The sequence below is a fragment of the Pimephales promelas genome, chromosome 6, assembly GCF_988280905.1.
Source record: "Pimephales promelas chromosome 6, fPimPro1.hap1.1, whole genome shotgun sequence".
Taxonomy (NCBI): domain Eukaryota; kingdom Metazoa; phylum Chordata; class Actinopteri; order Cypriniformes; family Leuciscidae; genus Pimephales; species Pimephales promelas.
In genome coordinates this window covers 42,562,082-42,584,286 of record NC_142774.1, presented here as the reverse complement: position 1 = coordinate 42,584,286, position 22,205 = coordinate 42,562,082, and the positions used below count along the sequence as shown (strand labels likewise).

Genomic DNA, 22,205 nt, shown 5'->3' with positions numbered 1-22,205 from the left:
AACCATATATCTTATAAAAATACTTAAAATTATTATTATTTCCAGATTCGTTTATCCAATGAAATAGAGTATCGGTTGCCTGGCTGACTCAAGCGGGAAGTATGGCGGCGAGTGACGAGCAGATTCGCCATCCCGGGGAGCAAATGGATAATTACCAAGGTATACGAAATAGATTAAATTAAAAATATTATTCGGTACTGTTGGTTAGATAGATATTGTGTTGTATGTCCATTGTACATGCAGTACATGTTTAACATGCAGCGTGTGGCGCTCGTGACGAACTGGACGTCTGATGAGTTTCTGTCATAATGTGCAGAAATCTGAAATCTGCTGTTTTTACACTGACAGGATTTCATCCACATATCTGATGTTAATAACACATCTGATAGGATGGGGTTTATTTAAATTAGTTGCACTGGATGTAGCGATTTTGGCGATTATTTTTGTCGCCATCAGCTTCAGATTTCAGTTATCTCTTAGGTTAATAAACTTGATATTAATTAAACCTCTGAAGATTTTATTTAACCTTGGCTTTACATTGAAACTGTGTTGTTCGAACAGAAGGAGTTTCACTGTGTTGTTCTGTGATTATTAAGGTCCTGGTTTATTAGACCTTTCTAAGCAGAATCTCCACAAACTGGATCCGAAGTTGTTCAGTGGAGAGACTCACACTCTTATTCTGGACCAGAACCACATCATCAAGCTGGAGCACCTGGAGCGCGCTGAGGCCCTTCAGCAGGTGTGTGTGTGTGTGTGTTTACACTAACCCTCCAGCCCGTGGGTCAGGTGTGTGTGTGTGTTTGTTTGACCTCCTGTGTGTGTGTGTGTGTGTTGACAGCTGTCTGTGGCCTCCAACCGGCTGGTACGCATGATGGGCGTCTCGAAGCTCAATAATTTACGCGTTCTCAACCTCCCGAACAACAGCATCGGATACATCGAGGGCCTGAAGGACCTGCCGCTCCTCCAGTGGCTCAATCTGGCCGGAAACAACATTAAGGTACTTCCGTTAGTTAGATAGAAAATGAGGCTGAATCTTGGTGTCCTCGTCAGAGTCAGCATGTGTGTGTTTGTGCAGGTCATCGAGCAGCTGCACAGCTGCGTTTCTCTTCAGCATCTGGATCTGTCAGACAACAACATCTCTCACATAGGAGACCTCACCAAGCTCTCGGCGCTGAAGGTATGAGCCGTGTGTCGAGAGATGAGTGTCATGTGACGCGCGAATGTTTCTGCTAAGACGGATGTGTCCCTGTCTCAGACTCTTCTTCTGCATGGAAACATCATCACGACTCTACGCTGCGTTCCCGCTCACCTGCCCTCGAGCCTCACGGTGCTGTCGCTGGCAGAGAACGAGATCCGAGACCTCACTGAGGTACACACACACACACACACACACACTACTGTACAGCACACACACTATTGTACACCACACACACACACAAACGGTTGTGTGTGGACTGTAGGTGTCGTATAGCCTGGGTTAGCATGTGTGTGTGTGTGTGAATTGCAGGTGTCGTATTTAGCGCCGCTACACACCCTGGAGCAGCTCTCCATCGCCGGTAACCCGTGTGTGATGCCCACGCCAGCTCTGCCCGCCTGTGACTACCGCCCGTACGTGGTCAGCTGGTGTCTGCAGCTGCGGGTGCTGGACGGGTTCAGCGTCTCACAGAAAGAAGGGCAAGTTTTCCACTAATAGAGTTTCAGTCTGTGTGTGAATCTGGTTTTTACTGTTGCAATACACACCATTTTGAACAGATGCTAGTGTCTGTCACACGCCATTCTGCATTAAATCACAGATCATCGACCGCAGTGTGAGGAGACTCAGGGGTGTGCAGTCCTGGTCCGGGGTTCCTCCATGTTCGTTCTGTACGTCTCGCTCATGAAACACACTGGATTCAGATCATCAGCTCAATGAGGAAAGAGCTCTGTGATCTGAACTGTGTCAGCGCTCGAGCATCAGGACCAGGACTGAAACACTTATAAACACACACACACACACACACACACAGCAGTTCCAGTAGTGTACATTATCCTGAATGTTATATGTGAATAAAAGCCTAAATTAAATCTATTCATCATATAAGCAATCGTGTCTCTTCAGAAAATGTGCTTAATTCATAAAGATTAGTTTAACGCTCTCTTTATAAACAGTGGTAGTTGCGTAGACTGTCAGTGGAGCGACAGAAAGCTCTCAGACTTCATTAAAAATATCTTTGAGGTCTATAGATGAATGAAAGGGTTAGGGTTAGGAACGCCATGAGGAAGAGTCATTAATGACAGAACTTCAATCTCCGGGTGAACTAACCAGACAACGTTACTCATGACAACATTCCTCAATGTTTGCAGGCTGAAAGGGGAATGGCTGTACAGTCAGGGCAAAGGTCGAGTGTTTCGGCCCGGTCAGCACGGGCTGCTGGTCCAGTACCTGTCCAACACCTGTCCCGTAACAGCCGCATCTGCATTACAGTCCGCGGAGGACGCCAAACTCGAGAAAATCCTCAACAAGCAAAGGTAGCATCCAAAACACTGCATGCAATCCCCAGCAAACCTGATCTTCAGTGTGTGTGTGTGTGTGTGTGTGTGTGTGTGTGTGTGTGTGTGTGTGTGTGTGTGTGTGTGTGTGTGTCTGCAGACAGCATCAGAAACAGCTGCAGAAAACACATCTCTGCTGTTCCCAGAATCCTTCTCGGCCCACACACCTACCCATGCATCTGTGCCGGGACCACAGGAGCCGAGATGAGGAGGAGGATGAGGAGGATGAGGATGATGATGTCATTCCTCAGACAGGTCAGATCGGTCACAGACACAGGAATACACTAAACAGTTGTGCCACTTTTCACAGTGGTGTATCAGCGCAGATCTCTCTTCTTCACCAGCCCCAGCGATCCAGTTTAGCAGATCCGTTTCCACACAGCCATGCTAATCAGAATCAGAATCAGACTGAGCTTCATTTGCCAAGTTTGTTGTTTTCACACACAAGGAGTTGATCTTAGTGACAGCAGAAGAAAGTACAGTCCTGGTGCAGAAATAGAAAGGAATTACACAGTAGAAATGAAATATGATCAAATTTAAATAATGTGATATCATACAGTAGTAGAAATAAATGAATAACATTTGTATAATTGTTTAAATTAATGTACAGATATGTTATTTACAAGTGTACAGTTATGGTAGATAAAGGGTTTCATCAGCCTGAGGTTTCATCTTCATTACACGTAATCACTACACACGTTACACTTGATCTCGCTTAATCTCATTTAATCACTCTTAATTTTTGATATATTTTATCTTAGCTCAAGGGCAACCAAGATGTAGGTGTCTTTGTTTCCACAGTATTTTCAATTGTGATATTTTTCGGTCAAAGCGTTCGTGTCTGTCAGTCATATAATGCAGGTCTATGGTCACCATCTCAAAGAGCAGCACAGAGAAGTCCAGATTAAACATGATTTAATGACTCGTGAATGTAAGTACACACTGATGGCCTAAGACACGAAACGAGCGGTTTGTGTGAGAAAACCAACAGTATTTATATAGTTTTACCTCGTGTAATCACAACCACATCCAACTGATCTGAATCAGTCGTCCAATGTCCAACTGAACCGTGTCCAACGTTCTGCCGGAAGTGATCTCTTGCGTGTGTCGTCACTCATTGTTTACACAGAGATTTCGGAAGTGTTGCCTTTCACTGTGAAGATCTAAACATCGAAATCGTCTTCCATTGCGATTTCCTGTATATCTAAATATGATTAGATCTTCACAGTGAAGGGTAACACTTCCCAAATCTCTGTGTAAACAATGAGTGACGTACACGTGCGAGAGATCACTTCCGGCGAATGCGCAGACCGAAGCGCCCGCGGCCTCAGATCAGTTGGACGTGGCTGTGATTACAAGAAGTAAAACGATATAAATACTGCTGGTTTTCTCACACAAACCGCTCGTTTCGTGTCTTAGGCCATCAGTGTGTACTTACATTTACAAGTCATTAAATCATGTTTAATCTGGACTTCTCTGTGCTGCTCTTTGAGGTGGTGACCATAGACCTGCATTATATGACTGACAGACACGAACGCTTTGACCGAAAAATATCACAATTGAAAATACTGTGGAAACAAAGACACCTACATGTTGGATGCCCTTGAGGTAAGATAAAACATATCAAAATTAATTTCAAAGTGAACTATCCCTTTAAATACGGTACAAACAAGCGGGCCAGACGCTCGCCAACATTACCGGACTGTGACGGGAAACTGCTTTGCTAACTAACGATCACACCTGACACTGCGCATCTGAAAGAGACACTTTTAAACAATCATGAATTAAGTTAGTAATTAACTAAGTTAAATGAGTCAAAATCATCTCTGTCATTTGCCCGGTGCCAGTTGACATCAGTGCTAGTTTAATGGGCAGGCTTGCGTTATTGACTGATCTGATTCTTTTTGTGATCCAGGTATTAAATATCCATTAAAACACTTTTAGGACCGCAGTTCATCAGTGCATCTCTCGTCAGGGTCTTTCTCCTGTCCTGATTCTCCATTATGATTGCAGATGTGGTTCCAGGTGTTCAGATGAACTCGTGGATGTGCTCTGACTCTTCTACACCTGTCGTCTCTGCGGCCCGGCCTCCACTCGCTGATGAGGACCGGATGATTGTGGAGGACGTGACGGATGAAGAGATGCATCATGGGAGTCTGCTGTCCTCTGAATCTGCTTTCTTACCCTTTAACCCTGCGGTCCATCATCCAGAGTCAGCTCCTGACAGTGGGGAGGAGGAGTTTGAGGATTCCCTGGCCCCTCCCACATCCACTCAGCTCCACCCACCGGCTGAGGAGTCAGGGGGCGGAGCTATCCTCGCCTCTCACACACATGCATCGGGTGGTTTGGAGCAGCTCAGTCACACAGACGCGCTGTTTAACGGGGATGCCGTGTTCCAGAACGGGTCTGTGGAGGATTGTGGGAGGACTGGGACTGGGACTGGGATGCAGTGTAACGCCGCCGTGAGGATCCAGGCCTGGTGGAGGGGTCACCACACACGCCACTGTCACACACAGGCCAGAGAAGTGCGAGCTGAGATACGCCTGCGCAGAATGCAGGACCACATCGTCCACCTGACCGCAGAACTGGACAGGTGAAACTCTTCACCATTAAACACACGAGTCAAACAATTCCAGAGATTCACTGAATAAAGACTAAAGGAAAGATTTGAAAAGTTTTCTTATAGATCCTGAATCATTCTTGTATTTCTGTGAATCGTTCATGAGTTCAAACACTAAAACGGCTTCAACTATAACGGAAGCTTAAACGGTGTAAAGTATTTCCCAGTAACTGTTATGCTTTGCAGGGTGCGCCAGCAACAAGAAGAAGACCGACTGCAGAGACGTGTGCAAGAAGAAGCGGTGAAGTTCCTGTGGAAGCAGGTCAGTGTCATGATGGAGACTCTCGTTATCTCAGTCAGAATAAACAAGACCAAGAGAATCTGGCCAGAGTATGTGAACCCAGTGTTCCTCAGTGTTCCCCAGTGTTCCTCAGTGTTCCTCAGTGTTCCTCAGTGTTCCTCAGTGTTCCCCAGTGTTCCTCAGTGTTCCCCAGTGTAGCCCAGTGTTCCCCAGTGTTCTCCAGTGTTCCTCAGTGTTCCTCAGTGTTCCTCAGTGTTCCTCAGTGTTCCCCAGTGTTCCTCAGTGTTCCCCAGTGTAGCCCAGTGTTCCCCAGTGTTCTCCAGTGTTCCTCAGTGTTCCTCAGTGTTCCCCAGTGTTCCTCAGTGTTCCCCAGTGTAGCCCAGTGTTCCCCAGTGTTCTCCAGTGTTCCTCAGTGTTCCTCAGTGTTCCTCAGTGTTCCTCAGTGTTCCCCAGTGTTCCTCAGTGTTCCCCAGTGTAGCCCAGTGTTCCCCAGTGTTCTCCAGTGTTCCTCAGTGTTCCTCAGTGTTCCTCAGTGTTCCCCAGTGTTCCTCACGTGAGGAGCGAATCAAAGATGCGAACAGCAGATAATGAATATTTCTGACTGTGTTTATCGAACAGCTTCAGGTTGTGCTGGAGTGGCAGTCGTCTGTGAACGAGAGCTCTTCATTCAATCCCAGCATTCCTGCTGTCGCTCCCGTCAGCACTGAGATCTCCATCCCGGAGTCCGGTTTCCATTCCCTTGGAAAGACACAGGGAGCGCCAGACACCAGCCGGATCAGGGCTGGATCCCCAGTGCCTGTTCTCAGCCGGATCTCAGCCGGATCCCCAGCGCCAGACACCAGCCGGATCTCAGCCGGACCCCCAGCGCCAGACACCAGCCGGATCTCAGCCGGATCCCCAGCGCCAGACACCAGCCGGATCTCAGCCGGACCCCCAGCGCCAGACACCAGCCGGATCTCAGCCGGACCCCCAGCGCCAGACACCAGCCGGATCTCAGCCGGACCCCCAGCGCCAGACACCAGCCGGATCTCAGCAGGACCCCCAGCGCCAGACACCAGCCGGAACTCAGCCGGATCCCCGGTTCTCTCGCTCGGGTCGGGGGCTCTGGCCGCTGGAGACAGCCTGTTACAGCAGTATCTGTCATCCGTACAGCGACTGCAGGAGGAGGAGGAGGGAGACGCAACATCTGATCTCTCTCCTCCGGGAAAACAGGAGCGCTTGTCCTGACCGGAGCTGAGGTTCGGGCATCACAGGACATCAGACTGATGACACCCCATGCCTTCGTGGATGAAGCTTTAGCTTTTCTTGAAGATCATCCCTTGAATTCAACAGACATGTCTTTTATTTGCATATTACATTAATGTCATCCGTCAAACACTCGCTGATTGAACGAGGTTGTGTGTTTAACTCAACAATGACTTTTATAGGACTGGCCGCTGCTGCCTTTCTTCTCTCGAACAGTGAGAACATGCATTTACACAGTTGTAATATCACTATAAAGCTTTCTGTCAGAAGTCATTGATATCACATATTCACTTACCCAGAGTGCCGAGCTCTTTCAGTCCACTTACCAGTCGACTGGTTTCCTTATTAAACAAAGTCTGGACGACACAACCAGAAATAGCCTTGAACTGTAGAGGAGCATGTGGATGTGTGGAATAAATGTGAATTTATTTGATAGTTTGAACCTGTTGAGAGTTTATTAGCCTTTATCATAAATATTCGTATGTGTGCTTCTGGATATTTACAGTATGTGCTGCTGCAACAGGTGTTCTGTGTGGCGTATGCAACAAGTGTTAATTTATTTGACATTTTTATTCTTTTTTTTTTTTGTCACATATTTAACAAAACCTTTTTTAAAATAAAGTTTTACTTTCCTTCACCATTGTGGTCAATGTCCTGCACCAAAAAGTTATAATTCAAAAATCACCTAATTGATTAATAACATCACGGACGTTACAGTGAATAAACCCGCTGTGAACACGGCACGGGTCGTATGAGCCACTAGCACTAACAACACTAGTGCTGCTAACACTGACCGCATTAGCACTAACAACACTACACCACTAGCACTGCTAGCACTAACAACACTGTTGCCTTTGGCTTGCTCGGGGATATTCAAATGAATGAACCAATCAACTGTAACATTGATCAGCTCTACCAAACGTGGATGTTTTTCCACTAAGAAATGAACATTGTTATTATGTTTTGATTGATACTGTGAAGCTGCTCTGATGCAATCTATATTGTGAAAAGTGCTATATAAATATACTTGACTAGCACTAACACCACTAGGTGGAGCTCTTTATCTACAGGAATCATGAGTTTGTTCTTGTGATTCATTTAACATGAATAACCTGTTCTTCTTTTTGTGCCTTTTCTTTATATTTTATGTAATATAGACTAACCTCATTCATTAGTTTGTTCGGTTGTTTACTCGTTTACATTGTCTTGAGTGGTTCAGTATATTTATAAATGGTGTTGTTGGATTGATTTGGATCAGAACTGTTCAGTTTATGAAGATCCTGATCATCTGTTCCCTACGGTGACGCATTGCTGTCACTCAATTATGTTGTTAAAACGACATATTTTTCTCATAACAACGAGATGTTATGTCGTTAAAATGACGTATTCATGTACAAAATACAAAAATGTACAAAAACCCTAACCTAACCCATTATCCAAATAAAATGTGTATAGCCTATCATGGCTTTATCATCCTTCGACGTTCAAAAAGCAATAGCAGCCCCCAATGGACATTCATGTTAAAAGATCAAATTCTGTACACACCTTATTAATAAAGCATGTGTGGCCTACAGAATAGCAGATGGGCCCAGAATACGAGCATTGCCTTTAATTACACATTAACGCGTTTTCCTCCCATAGAAACCCTTATTACAAAGAAAACTCTTAAAGGGATACTCCACCCAAAAATGAAAATCCTTTCAAGTTGTTGCAAACCTGTATGAGTTTCTTTCTTCTGCTGAACGCAAAGGAAGATATTTTGAAGAATGATTGGAACTTTGGCACCACTAACTTCAATATTATTATTTTTGTCTTTTTTTACTATGGAAGTCAATGGTGCCAAACAACTGTTTGGTTCCAATCGTTCTTCAAAATATCTTCCCTCGTGTTCAGCAGAAGAAGGTTTGCAACAACTTGAGGGTGAGTAAATGATGAAAGGATTTTCATTTTTGGGTGAAGTCTCTTTTATGACAAATCCTATGGCAGCCCATTCAATTTAAAACAAAAGTGAAAAACATATTGTAGCCTATAAAATAAACAAAAACAAAGTGTGGAGCGTGCAAGTGTGGAGTAATAATACACATCATTAGACTACTTTTATTTTTGTAAACTCACAATAACAAGAATAAATTGTGCTTTTGGAAAAGCTCTCTATATCTTTACACAATAACCAGCTCTTTACATTTAATTAGTTAAGTTAGCATACTTAGTTAATGAAACAATACAATAATAAAATAAAGTTTGAATTAAGATGCTAACCATATATTTCTATATAGCATTGCTTATATTCCGCCACAGGTGACAATTCGTTATAGGCTATATATTCGTTATATCCAATTCGTTATACATGTGAATATTGTAGGCTGTATCTTGAAGATTTGTGTATTATTATTGTATCTTCTGTTATAAAGATGAAGATTGACATTTCGTTCTGTTAGATGTGTTTTGACTATTTTTTATTTAATTAAATCTCTAGGTAATGAAGATATGGCATATTAACACAACTAAATCTTATATATGAATATATATTAAAAGAAACTATAGGCCTATATAAAATATATTTTTTAAAAAGGCCTCACTGATTCATTTTGCCTGGGTGTAGGTTCGCCTCGGATTAAGGGCTGCGATAGGCTTTACATATTTTATGTGGATGAAAGGCATATTTTGTACATGACTACGTCAATTTAAGGCCAAGTAAATATATAATTTTAACGGCATAATGTGTGGTAATAGTGAGATGTTATGTCGTTAAAACGACATAGCCTATAATCACCTCTCATAGTGTTGTTTTAATTATAAATGATTATGAATGCTGGTGCGTGGTGTAACCCTGGAGTGTTGATGAGGGCGTGTCCTGACGTTCCTGCGCACGTCACGCGCTGATAAGTTCTCAAGCACTGTCTATGTTCTCCAGAGAGTGTCGCGACGCATCATTCAGATCAAACGCTCAGACGCGCGTCGCAGCAAGAGAGAATGATAATCGACGGAGTTTCTGAGGAATTCTCGGGTCTTCTGGACCGAGACAGCGATGTTATGACCAGCCCGGTCCAACTGTGGTCGTTCTACGGCTGTTCTTCTCCCACAGAAGCGAACCTGTCCCCGAACTCGGACTCGGACCCGGACCAGACCTGGAGCGATGCGGGAAGCCCGCGGAACTCCGTCAACGGTAGGAAATAACGAATGTAATATGTAATGCTTATAATTAAAACAAAAAATTACATTTTAATTTAGCGAACCGAATGGCAGTCAAGAAAACAATGAGTAACCTATCGCGTAAAAACTGCTTAGACAAGTTAAACAAGTTGGTCATTTAATGTGTTTTTGCCACAACACTGATCATAACTTTTTATAATAAAAAAAAAATCAATTTACATAAAAAGGTCGATTATTCTCATTTAAATCTGAAAAGTTTAACTGATTTCCCCATTGATAACTGTTTGTTGGTCAAACTATTATTTAAGTTTGTGCAACTAGACTGTCAAAAGTCTGTTATTCAGTGTTTCAGAGGACCGTAATTAGAGATTAAAGTAAATGATGTTTAATTGTAGAAGAGCGTAAACGGAGTCACTATCAAGGTGTTCGAGTGAAGAACACAGTCAAAGAGCTGATCCTGCAGAAGCGCCATCACAACATCCAGGTGCTTATTCACATTATTTCATGTTTTATGACGGGATTTATAAATCCACAGTGCTGTATGCCGGACATAATTGTTTTCTTCTTCACAGACTCAGCAATATCAATTTGAAAGTGAATATCCAGGTAATTACATCACTGTATGAGTTATGAGTTCGAATAGTACAAGGAAGTTGTTTCTGAAAAATGACTGGAAATTAATTTCCTGTTTTTTGTAGCCGTGACTCATTTGCTGCAGGGAACGAAGAGGCGAGCGGAGAGTCCGACGGACTATCCGGCGAAACGAGTTCCAGACGGAAACATTCGGGTGCGTCTAATATCATCTTTCTGTGATTCCAATGGAAAACGATCTGTGTGTGTTTTGTTCTTTGTTATACAGTTTAATAAGAATCTTAGCGTAGAGTATAGTTAATTATAAATCAATTTTATTTAAATTACTTTTGAAACTTCTCAAATCCGAAGCAAGAGACGATCTAGTGAGGGTTGGTCTTGTGTGGTGAAGAACCCTTACAGGCTTGCAATCAGCCCTGTGTGTGTGTGTGTGTGTGTGTGTGTGTGTGTGTGTGTGTGTGTATGTGTGTGTGTGATGATGTACTTGCCTGTTCACATCCACATGATCTGTGTTTAACTCTTGCTGTGTGTTTCCCTCAGTCTGCATGTGTTCGCGGTGAGAACTCGCTCTTCGACGCTGAGATGCTGCAGGACATCGGTGAGGTGCTGTCCATCGAGTCCGTGAGCGTGAGCGGATGCCCAGCGCGTGTGTGTCGTGAGGCTGAGAGTGTGTGTGATCCAGCTCGGGGTCCGGAGTCTCTTCTGGGCCTGTTCACTGAAGCTGAGAGTGTGTGTCGTGAGCCTCTTCTGCCCCTGTACACTAGCTGCTCTTACACACACTCCATCCCAGCGCACACACACCATGTGACCCCAGTCGTCCCAGTGTCCTTCTTCCAGTGGCAGATCGAGCAGGAGGAGCAGAAACTGGCGGCTCTCAGCGCGGCGGAGCTCAGCGCTCGTGACGGAGACGGAGACACGTGAGTCATCAGATCAAACGCGCCTCAGAGTTGGAGAGTCATAGAGAATCATGACCTGTGATCAGTCAGTGACTGTGTCTGATTGGCAGGTTCTTGCACATCGCAGTGGCTCAGGGCAGGAGAGCTCTGGCTTACGTCCTCGCCAGGAAAATGGCTGCCATTGGCATGCTGGACATAAAGGAACACAACCAGCAGGTACAGCCCCGAGACATCACTCCCTTAACCGATGAATACACACCTGTGCACACACACCCTGTTGTTACTGTTACTCATCTCATCTCATGCTTCCTCCAATCAGAGCGCGTTCCAGGTCAGTGTTGCTGCAGATCAGCACCTGATCGCACAAGACCTGCTTTCTCTCGGCGCGGAGATCAACACCCTGGACTCCTGGGGCCGGTCCCCGTTACACGTGTGTGCTGAGAAGGGCCACGCCCCCACGCTGCAGGTACTCCTGTAACTCCGCCCCCGCGCTGCAGGTACTCCTGTTAGTCCGCCCCCACGCTGCAGGTACTCCTGTTACTCCGCCCCCACGCTGCAGGTACTCCTGTTACTCCGCCCCCACGCTGCAGGTACTCCTGTTACTCCGCCCCCACGCTGCAGGTACTCCTGTTACTCCGCCCCCACGCTGCAGGTACTCCTGTTACTCCGCCCCCACGCTGCAGGTACTCCTGTTACTCCGCCCCCACGCTGCAGGTACTCCTGTTACTCCGCCCCCACGCTGCAGGTACTCCTGTTACTCCGCCCCCACGCTGCAGGTACTCCTGTAACTCCGCCCCCACGCTGCAGGTACTCCTGTTACTCCGCCCCCACGCTGCAGGTACTCCTGTTACTCCGCCCCCACGCTGCAGGTACTCCTGTAACTCCGCCCCCACGCTGCAGGTACTCCTGTTACTCCGCCCCCACGCTGCAGGTACTCCTGTTACTCCGCCCCCACGCTGCAGGTACTCCTGTTACTTCGCCCCCACGCTGCAGGTACTCCTGTTACTCCGCCCCCACGCAGCAGGTACTCCTGTAACTCCGCCCCCGCGCTGCAGGTACTCCTGTTACTCCGCCCCCACGCTGCAGGTACTCCTGTTACTCCGCCCCCACGCTGCAGGTACTCCTGTTACTCCGCCCCCACGCAGCAGGTACTCCTGTAACTCCGCCCCCGCGCTGCAGGTACTCCTGTTACTCCGCCCCCACGCTGCAGGTACTCCTGTTACTCCGCCCCCACGCTGCAGGTACTCCGGTTACTCCTGTGCCTGAGTGTAAGAACACAGTGCTGTTCCCACAGTACCCAGTACAGTACCCACAGCCGAGGGCATATTGGTTCGGCACTGATGTTACGAGTCGATGACGGGCATCAAACCCGTTCACACTACGATTGAATGGAACCTCAACCACTAGATTATCATATTAATTATATTGTCTTATTATGAAGAAGCTTTCGTGCTTCAGACTCACTTCAAACATCATAACAGTATCATAACGGACCTATGACTGCCGCGATGCGGAAAACGCAGGAAATTGAGGAATCCAGCCATAAAAATAGAATTTACTTCATAACGTGGAATTTTACGGAATTTGTAAATAATCAGCATGTTAGTACACTTAAAGGTGCCCTAGAATTTGAAATTGAATTTATCTTGGCATAGTACGCCTCCAGAAATTTGCATGCCAGCCCATGTTCAATGCCAGGCGAAACTCGAATCATCGGAAGTTCTGCAGGTGGAGAAACAAGCGAGGATCACAGGGAAAATGGCAGATCATGGAAACAAATGTTATGTTCCAGGCTGCGCAGGGGATATGAGGACTTTTCATACCCTTCCCACGGAAAAGAAATGCCAACAGGCGTGGTTGATGTTTGTCTATAATCGGATAATGTTACCACAACAGTTTAATTCCAAGTTGTTAGTTTTCTTTGCGCATTTCACTACGGATTTATTTTCTAACCTGGGACAATATCAAGCCGGCTTCTCTCAGCGTCTCATACTGAAGAAGGGGGCAATTACAACCCTATTCCTGCATTAACGATGATTACACTGTGTTTTCTAGATCCAGCTCAAGATCCTAGTACAGTAACAATAGCAAACTCCAAGTAACCAGCATACATAAATAAATAGTATGACAAAATATTTACGCTGAGGTTAATATTTCTTGCCTGTGTTGTCAATGTACAGGATTATTTTGTAGATTTATATGTAAATTCCCTTTTGTCAAATAATTTTGCTTTCGTCTATTTCATCAACAACACGTCAGGGGGCTAACTACGTTATTTAGTTGCTCACAGATCTCACTCAATCCTTCAAATTCTCCACCACATAAGTTGATGCTATTTATTTGACAAGGCATCTAGCGTTAGTCCATTTGTTAAAATGTTTTAATTTTTGAAAACCGACGTATGATTATTTTGCACGCTTGTATTTCAGAGTTTGATAAGTGAAACAGCCAATCAGATCAGAACTCCTCATTACTATTCATGACCCTTCCAAATAAGGTAAAAACAGACCATTTCATTCTAGGGCCAATTTCTAGAGTTGAAACCATTTTAAATGAAATTTTAAACCCTTAAATAAGCCACATGACACACCCACTATGTAGATATCAGAGACAAAATTAAAATATTATTTCAACACATTCTAGGGAACCTTTAAATCAAATCTCGACATCTATATGGTTTCCTTTCCCACACACACTGAAGCACTCGTCGTGACACCCGCTGTGTTTTCATATTCATCCCGATGTGAATGCATGAACTTCAAAGCTACTCAGAGAGCCACATTTTACCATTTCACTTGAGAAAAACTATCGTCATCTCATAAACACACAGGAACTCAAAGGTCTTCATGGCAACCCATCAAAATCAAAAGTTCTGTTTAACTTAAAATTGTGACAGAAATGTATTACTGTTGTACAGTAGAAATGATCTAATCTCTATCTAATAATACTAACACGAACAATAACTAATTATAATTTTTGTGCAGCACTTTGTTTCACTTTTCTTAGAAATTTAATTTTATTAATAAATTGTTGTTATGAATTAAATTGACAAGACATGCTTTTTGCAATATTTGTGACAAAATCATTGCTGCCAAGTCCGGCAACACATCAAATCCGATGAAGCACTCGACAGCACACAATAAACTTACCAGCAGAAAGTTGTTCTGCAGGAGGAACTGGAGCGCGTCTCTAATGAACCGAAACTCAGTGAACCGAACCCTGAACCTAATGAACCTAACCCTGACTCAGAAAACACTAGTTTATTAATAAAACAATTAAAATGACTTCTTGCTTTTTTTACTTTCATAATCATTAGGCTACTTTTGCCAGTTGTTTGCAAAGCTTTATATTCGTTATATTTATGTTTTCAGTTTGTTGACTTTTTCACAGACTTACAGGCATAAAAAAAAATATCGTTCAGGAACTGGTATTAAAGTCAAGATTGGTATCGATATCGAAAATGTTTAAATGAGACCCGGCCCTAAACAAGTCATTTTTTATACTATTAATAAATTGTTGTTAAATTGTACAAGTTTCATGATTTCTATTAATTAGACATGCTTTTTGATTACTTTAATTTAAACATTAAAATTGAGTTAAAAAAAATAAATAATAATAATAAAATGGATTTCTTAATAATAATTACCAACAAAATAATAACAACACTTAATAATAAACTTGTGGATTCAGCAGGACTGAATCTGTTAAAAAGCGAAGCTTCACATCAGATTAATTAAAACTGAACTTCTCATAGTATTACCATGCTAACTGTTAGCCCACTATTAGCACGCTTATGGTCTAATAAATTGAAATGGATAAATGCTCCTTCACAAATTGACCTCACTAATCTCACTCATTAATTGACAAGTCAGTTGTTGAATTCACTCACCCAGGCCCAACCTAACCTACACTGGTGAAGAATGCCACTGTTTCCTTGTTAGCCCTATTATCTCATCCATCAACAGTCCTGGTCTATGTGTTTATTTAACCAGGCGCTCGCTAACTTCCTCATAACATGCTTGAATAATATGCATTTCCTGAAAAAAAGCGCCATGCAGTCCAGTGGAAAATTCCCCTCGAGAGGCAGCACAACAACGCCTTTGATAAGAGCCCAAAGCAACATGCCTGTGTTTCTGCCAGCCAAGAAGTGTTGACAGGTCGTGACACGCAACCGTCTCTGCAGTCGTTACCCGTCACGCTACTGTAGCATTCATGCAGAACGCCTCCCTTCTCCCAGAATGCAGTGCATGTTCAGACCTGTTTATTCTCAGTTGTCTTGTGAGTAAGAAACTTGCTGTTTCCCGCAGGCCATCCTGAGAAGCGTGCAGACTAGTGGGAGAGCGCTCGATGTGGACGTGGTCAACTACGAGGGTCAGTGAACTCTTCATCTGTCCTGGTTAACAGTGTTTACTCCCCAGCACATGAAACGGGCTCTAACCTGGTGTGTGTGTGTGTGTAGGCCTCACTCCTCTGCACGTGGCGGTGCTGTCCCACAATGCAGCAGTGCAGGAGCAGTGTGTGTCTCAGAGTCCGGCTCTGCAGCAGAAGAGGAAGATGCTCAGCGAGTGCATCGGCACACTGATGCTCATGGGCGCCTCGCTGGAGGCCAAGGTGAACACGCCACAGTCACGCTACAGTCACACCTCCTTCACGCTACAGTCACGCTTCTGTCACGCTACAGTCACGCTTCTGTCACGCTACAGTCACGCTTCTGTCACGCTACAGTCACGCTTCTGTCACGCTACAGTCACGCTTCTGTCACGCTACAGTCACGCTTCTGTCACGCTACAGTCACGCTTCTGTCACGCTACAGTCACGCTTCTGTCACGCTACAGTCACGCTTCTGTCACGCTTCTGTCACGCTACAGTCACGCTTCTGTCACGCTACAGTCACACCTCCGTCACGCTACAGTCACACCTCCGTCACGCTACAGTCACGCCTCCATCACGCTACAGTCACGCCTCCATCACGCTACAGTCACGCTTCTGTCACACTACAGTCACGCTACAGTCATGCTTCCATCACGCTTCTGTCACGCCTCCATCACGCTACAGTCACACCTCCGTCACGCTACAGTCACACCTCCGTCACGCTACAGTCACGCCTCCGTCACGCTACAGTCACGCCACAGTCACGCTACAGTCACGCTTCTGTCACTCTACAGTCACGCTACAGTCATGCTTCCATCACGCTTCTGTCACGCCTCCATCACGCTACAGTCACGCCTCTATCACGCTACCGTCACGCCTCCATCACGCTACAGTCACGCCTCCATCACGCTACAGTCACGCCTCCATCACGCTACAGTCACGCCTCCATCACGCTACAGTCACGCTTCCGTCGCACTTCTGTCACGCCTCCATCACGCTAGTCACGCCTCAGTCACACCTCCATCACGCTACAGTCACACCTCCATCACACTAGTCATGCAAAAGTCACGCCTCCGTCACGTTACAGTCATGCTTCCGTCACGCTTCTGTCACGCCTCCGTCACGCTACAGTCACACCTCCATCACGCTACAGTCATGCTTCCGTCACGCTTCTGTCACGCCTCCATCACACTAGTCATGCAAAAGTCACGCCTCCTTCACGCTACAGTCACGCCTCCGTCACGCTACAGTCATGCTTCCGTCACGCTTCTGTCACGCCTCCATCACGCTACAGTCACGCCTCCGTAACGCTACAGTCACGCTTCCGTCGCACTTCTGTCTTGCCTCCATCACGCTAGTCACGCCTCACTCACACTACAGTCACACCTCCATCACACTAGTCATGCAAAAGTCACGCCTCCTTCACGCTACAGTCATGCTTCCGTCACGCTTCTGTCACGCCTCCATCACACTAGTCATGCAAGAGTCACGCCTCTGTCACGCCACAGTCACACCTCCATCACACTACAGTCACGCTTCTGTCACGCCTCCATCACACTAGTCATGCAAAAGTCACGCCTCCTTCACGCTACAGTCACGCCTCCGTCATGCTACAGTCATGCTTCCGTCACGCTTCTGTCACGCCTCCATCACACTAGTCATGCAAAAGTCATGACTTCCGTCACGCTTCTGTCACGCCTCCATCACACTAGTCATGCAAAAGTCACGCCTCCATCACGCTACAGTCACGCCTCCGTCACGCTACAGTCACGCCTCCATCACACTACAGTCACGCTTCTGTCACGCCTCCATCACACTAGTCATGCAAAAGTCACGCCTCCGTCATGCTACAGTCATGCTTCCGTCACGCTTCTGTCACGCCTCCATCACACTAGTCATGCAAAAGTCACGCCTCCATCACGCTACAGTCATGCTTCCGTCACACTTCTGTCACGCCTCCATCACGCTACAGTCACGCCTCCATCACGCTACAGTCACACCTCCGTCACGCTACAGTCACGCCTCCATCACACTAGTCATGCAAAAGTCACGCCTCCGTCACGCTACAGTCACGCCTCCGTCACGCTACAGTCACGCCTCCGTCACGCTACAGTCACACCTCCGTCACTCGTCAGTGCCGTCTGTGTGATGTCCCCGACTCTGTCCCATGTTTCCCGCAGGACCGTAAGAGTGGGCGCTCCGCTGTACATATGGCTGCTGAAGAGGCTAACGTCGAGCTCCTGCGCCTGTTCCTGGATCAGCCCAGCTACTTCTCCGTCATAAACGCAAAGGTTAGTTGAGTGTTGTGTGGCGCTGGGCATCATGTGACCACTCGCTGGGCATCATGTAACCACTGTGTGATGTCATTGACAGGCGTTCAGCGGGAACACGGCGCTCCACATGGCTAGCGCTCTGCAGGGTCGCCAGGCTCAGGTGGAGGCGGTCCGGTTACTAATGAGACGAGGAGCCGATCCCAGCGCCAAGAACCTGGAGAACGAGCAGCCGGCCCAACTGGTGCCTGAGGGTCCACTGGGAGAACAGGTAAGAGAGCCGGGATCAGGCTTATATAACTCGATATATCAATCAGATTGGATCAGACCTGGGATCAGACTATTTCAAGTGTTATATAACTCTACTAAACGGCCCAGACCGGTCCATGCAGTGGGAGAGCCTCAGGCTCACGGCGTCACTCTAGTTTCCACCCATCCTGTTCCTCCTCTTCTTCAGTTTCCACTCACCCTGTTCCTCCTCTTCTTCAGTTTCCACCCATCCTGTTCCTCCTCTTCTTCAGTTTCCACTCATCCTGTTCCTCCTCTTCTCCACAGGTGCGTCGGATCCTGAAAGGTAAAGGAGTGCAGTCCCGCTCCTGAACACCGACCCTTCGCCCCACAGGAATCGCTGTCAGTCAGGCAGTCCGGATCATGTACAGAACCATTTGCCACTTCAGGCAGATGTCGGTTGTTTCTATGAAACAGTTTTATCATTGTTCACTACTGAGTAGTAGACGGCACAGGAAAGTGAGAGCAACGGTTCAGAGAATCTGCCTGGCAATAGAAGAGGGATCGGTGTATTGGGGAGGTTAGGGTGGATTATTCGTCAAGTAATAATAAAAGTCGTAAGATTCAGTGACTGGCTTAAACAGTGAATCTTCTTCTCTTGTTCAGTGCAGATCTGAACTGTTGCTTTTGGTGTGTAAAGGTTTGTAAACTATAATCTCCAAACAATATAATGTTACAATGTTGTTATTTTTACTTTCAAGATTTGCATGTTAAACATTATCAACAGTCTCTATCGGAGAAGGTAATCAGTAACTTTAAACCGGTTGGACCAGATTGTCCTTGATTGTTGACTTAGGGCGTGTTTCAGCATGTCACTTTGGGACTTTTTTCCATGGATTATTAACTTTTTTGTGAGGTCATGTGATTCTCTAGAAGTCCTATAATTATTATCCTGGATAAATATTCAGATTATTCAGTTTGATTCTGTTATTCTCAGAATCAATAGTAAAACCTGCAGTAAGATATGGTTGAAGGTGTTTCTTTATGAAAACAGAGAGATGGCGTGAGTGCATTATAACCGCTCGTATTAAAGAATCTGCACGATGTTTGTGTTTGTGTGGTGATGGGTATTATAGCAGGAGTGGGCTAGTGTTTCCCGCAGGTCACTCGATATTCTGTAAATTTGATTTTTGTCAACTGTAATTCAATCTTAAATAAAGTTTGGTTTTCCTCTGTTCACATGAGTGTTTCAGCTTTCAACACATTTCAGAACAAAAGTGCAGAAAACTGATCCCGACCAGGAAATAATCGCACTGAATATGTGAAAAACGAGCACACACCTCAACAGGACTTGCAGGAACTCATGGATGAGACCATAAAAAGGCAGTAATAGAGCTAATATTCACAGTATCAATGACGTTTACTGGCACAGTACCTGTTGACGTGTTTACCAGGGAAAGTCTCCGTCACAGCCGTGTTCCTCTGCTAACAAACTCTGACCTTTAAAACACAATGACAAAATTTCACATTCATATACAGACAATAGGCACACGGAAGACACTGAAAATAGATTTGAAAAGTATATCCCAGAGAATCCCCTCACTTATGCAAGTTTTATTTTTACTATAGGGAAGCAGAAGGTTTCGTCTTACTCTGGTGAAACTCGAGAGGACTTTAGGGAACGTTCTAGTCAAATGAAGCATCATCAGCTTTAACCTCGACTTGAGCATTTCCTTCTTCCGTCACGTTTACAAAAACATGAATCCGCAATATTCTCAGATTCGGTGAACCGCAGTGATTCTCATCATACTCAACATTCACTGTCAGTTACTCTGGTGTTTGTTTCAGAAGTAATATACAAGCAGGACAAATAATATTCAAATGAAGATCATCTGAATGTGAAGATAATAAACAGTTTCATTGGTCTGGGGGTTTAAAGTCTGTTCAACCACAGATTAAGTTTCAACCACGGACCGGTTACAGCGACGATCATAACAAGGAACTAGCATCTCAAGCTGACTGTACTTTGATCCTGATAAACTGGTAATTCGAGTCTGATCGAGGATTTCAAGCAGTCGGATCTTAAACCACAGACTATTTTAAATTAACAACTTCATATTTCCACATTATTTTTTGAAGGGTTTTGTATAAAGGGGTTGAGTGACTAATTTTTACTGATAAAAACATCATATGTATGTGTAAATGGTCTTTGTTATCCATGTTAGATTTCATCTGCAAAAACAACATGAAACTTTATAAAGATCTGTTTGGCCATTAACTTTAAAACAGATTGTTATGCATGAATATGAGGAGCGGCGCGGCTGCAGTTCAACGCTTCCCTTCTTTCCCAAACAGTAGAAAATTACATTAACTGTGGAGGACTGTATCTTTGACAGGATGAGTGACAGGATGTGTGTAACTAAGAGAGAGAGCAATCGCTAGACGCTATGATGTGATAGTGTGTCTCACCGCGTGTCTACTCTTCTGCTACACACTCTCTTTTTCTCCACAAAAAGAGTAGGCCACATACTTTAGGGCGTAGGGTTAGTAGGCGATTGGAACGCAGCATCAGTTCTGACAGTAGAGCTCCACTTCCTCCTGCAGGTGCTTCTACTTCCTGTCACATTCCCAGCACTGGTGTCATCACACACACACACACACACACACACAAACTTTTTATAGATGATTTGACTAGAATATTCATTGACACACACACACACACACACACACAAACTTTTTATAGATGATTTGACTAGAATATTCATTGACACACACACACACACACACACACACACACAAACTTTTTATAGATGATTTGACTAGAATATTCATTGACACACACACACATCCGCTTTACTGACACACACAGTTCAGTCGGAGAGTTTCACACTGAAGTCAATCGAAGCTCGTCTCACACACACGTCACGCGTCTCTATCAGTGAATAGTGAGCGACTGTAATCAACAAATGAGTTTTACTCCAAAAGAAAAGTCCCACTGTTACCTGTGAGTGTTACAGAAACATGTCTCCGCGTGTCAGTGACGTACAGACCCTTCGTCATCACAGTCTTCCTCGATCGGCCTGATCCAACATCCTGGATTAACATCGGATCTGAGGGACAGGGTTAAAATAAAATAAAAATAAGCATCAGGATAAACAATGATAAAAAAAAGACAAACAACACGATCGATCAAACATCACTGATTATTATTTATCTAATTCTGTCAGTCTGAATCATCACAATCACTCAATTATACTTATAACCAACACACACTTAATGATGAAGACGACGGTCTAGTTAACACATTTGAGACTGTAGTTTATTTTATACCTGAGCAAGTTAACTTACATCTTCAAAAAAAAAAAGAAAAAAAAAGTTTGTCACTGTGTGTGAACTATTATCGCACTTATAAGTCATGAAAACGTCGCAGATTCAAATTTATTGTTAAACTCTTGCTGTGTCCGAAATCGCCCCCTATCCCTCATTCCCTGTTCCCTACATTACTCCACTATAAAGTGCGCTTGAGGAGGGAGGGGGTTCGACGCGCTGCTGTTTGCGGTTTAATAATAATAATCATTTGAAACGTAGGGAACTATCAGCTTCAGTAGTAATGAAAATATTTATCTTGAAATCTAACATCGAAACTGGCATATAAACAGTGATTAAATAATTTACTAATACATTTAAAAGGAATGTATACCTGTATGATATATATTACGCTGGTGCAGCGCGGCTTGGAAACTGGATGATTGATTCAGCGGCGCCATCTTCCGGTCAGACGCGGGAGTTCATTCACAGTGCATTATGGGTATTCTACAGCCTTTGTGCGGTTCAGTGTGGGATTGAATGAGTGCACTCAATAACTATGGTTTCAGACACCACTTCAAAAGGCTGTCCTCTCGAAAAAATTTTTTGTTTTTTTTGTCCTCTCGAATAGTCTAAGGGTATAGGGGGCAATTTTGGATTCAGCTTCTGTTTTCTGTGGTGTTCTGTCTCCCTCTGCTGGCGCTCAGTGTTACTGCAGCTGTCGTGCTTTTTCGTGGCTTTCCGGCAATGTCGCA

The 22,205-nt window shown here is 44.9% G+C and overlaps 2 protein-coding genes and 1 long non-coding RNA gene across 5 annotated transcripts; 2 read left to right on the top strand and 1 right to left on the bottom strand.

Annotated features, from left to right (window-relative positions):
* Window positions 1–54: 54 nt before the first annotated feature.
* Window positions 55–7,272, top strand: cep97 (centrosomal protein 97). 2 transcript variants are annotated; one of them, XM_089132619.1, is made up of 11 exons: window positions 55–159; window positions 597–739; window positions 839–997; window positions 1,076–1,177; window positions 1,256–1,369; window positions 1,508–1,674; window positions 2,344–2,508; window positions 2,630–2,784; window positions 4,555–5,122; window positions 5,336–5,411; window positions 6,009–7,272. In XM_089132619.1, exons 1-11 carry the CDS (start codon window positions 102–104, stop codon window positions 6,615–6,617), a joined length of 2,316 nt encoding a protein of 771 aa, XP_088988745.1. In that variant the 5' UTR covers window positions 55–101; the 3' UTR covers window positions 6,618–7,272. The 2 variants fall into 2 exon arrangements, with proteins under 2 accessions (XP_088988745.1, XP_039502834.2); XM_039646900.2 differs by having other exon boundaries at window positions 4,543–5,122.
* On the bottom strand, window positions 2,778–22,046 carry LOC120459021 (uncharacterized). Of its 2 annotated transcripts, none has more exons than XR_016168970.1 (4): window positions 21,845–22,046; window positions 21,147–21,254; window positions 19,580–19,644; window positions 2,778–3,013 (listed from the first exon to the last, which is right to left on the bottom strand). It is a non-coding gene; the product is annotated as an uncharacterized LOC120459021 (long non-coding RNA). The 2 variants fall into 2 exon arrangements; XR_016168969.1 differs by having other exon boundaries at window positions 2,778–2,916.
* nfkbiz (nuclear factor of kappa light polypeptide gene enhancer in B-cells inhibitor, zeta) lies at window positions 9,536–19,383 on the top strand. Its single transcript, XM_039646901.2, has 12 exons — window positions 9,536–9,801; window positions 10,184–10,272; window positions 10,361–10,394; window positions 10,487–10,575; window positions 10,920–11,296; window positions 11,386–11,491; window positions 11,595–11,741; window positions 15,583–15,646; window positions 15,735–15,886; window positions 17,827–17,937; window positions 18,020–18,187; window positions 18,472–19,383. The coding sequence occupies exons 1-12, from the start codon at window positions 9,609–9,611 to the stop codon at window positions 18,514–18,516; spliced, it is 1,575 nt and encodes a 524-aa protein (XP_039502835.1). The 5' UTR covers window positions 9,536–9,608; the 3' UTR covers window positions 18,517–19,383.
* Window positions 22,047–22,205: the final 159 nt, after the last annotated feature.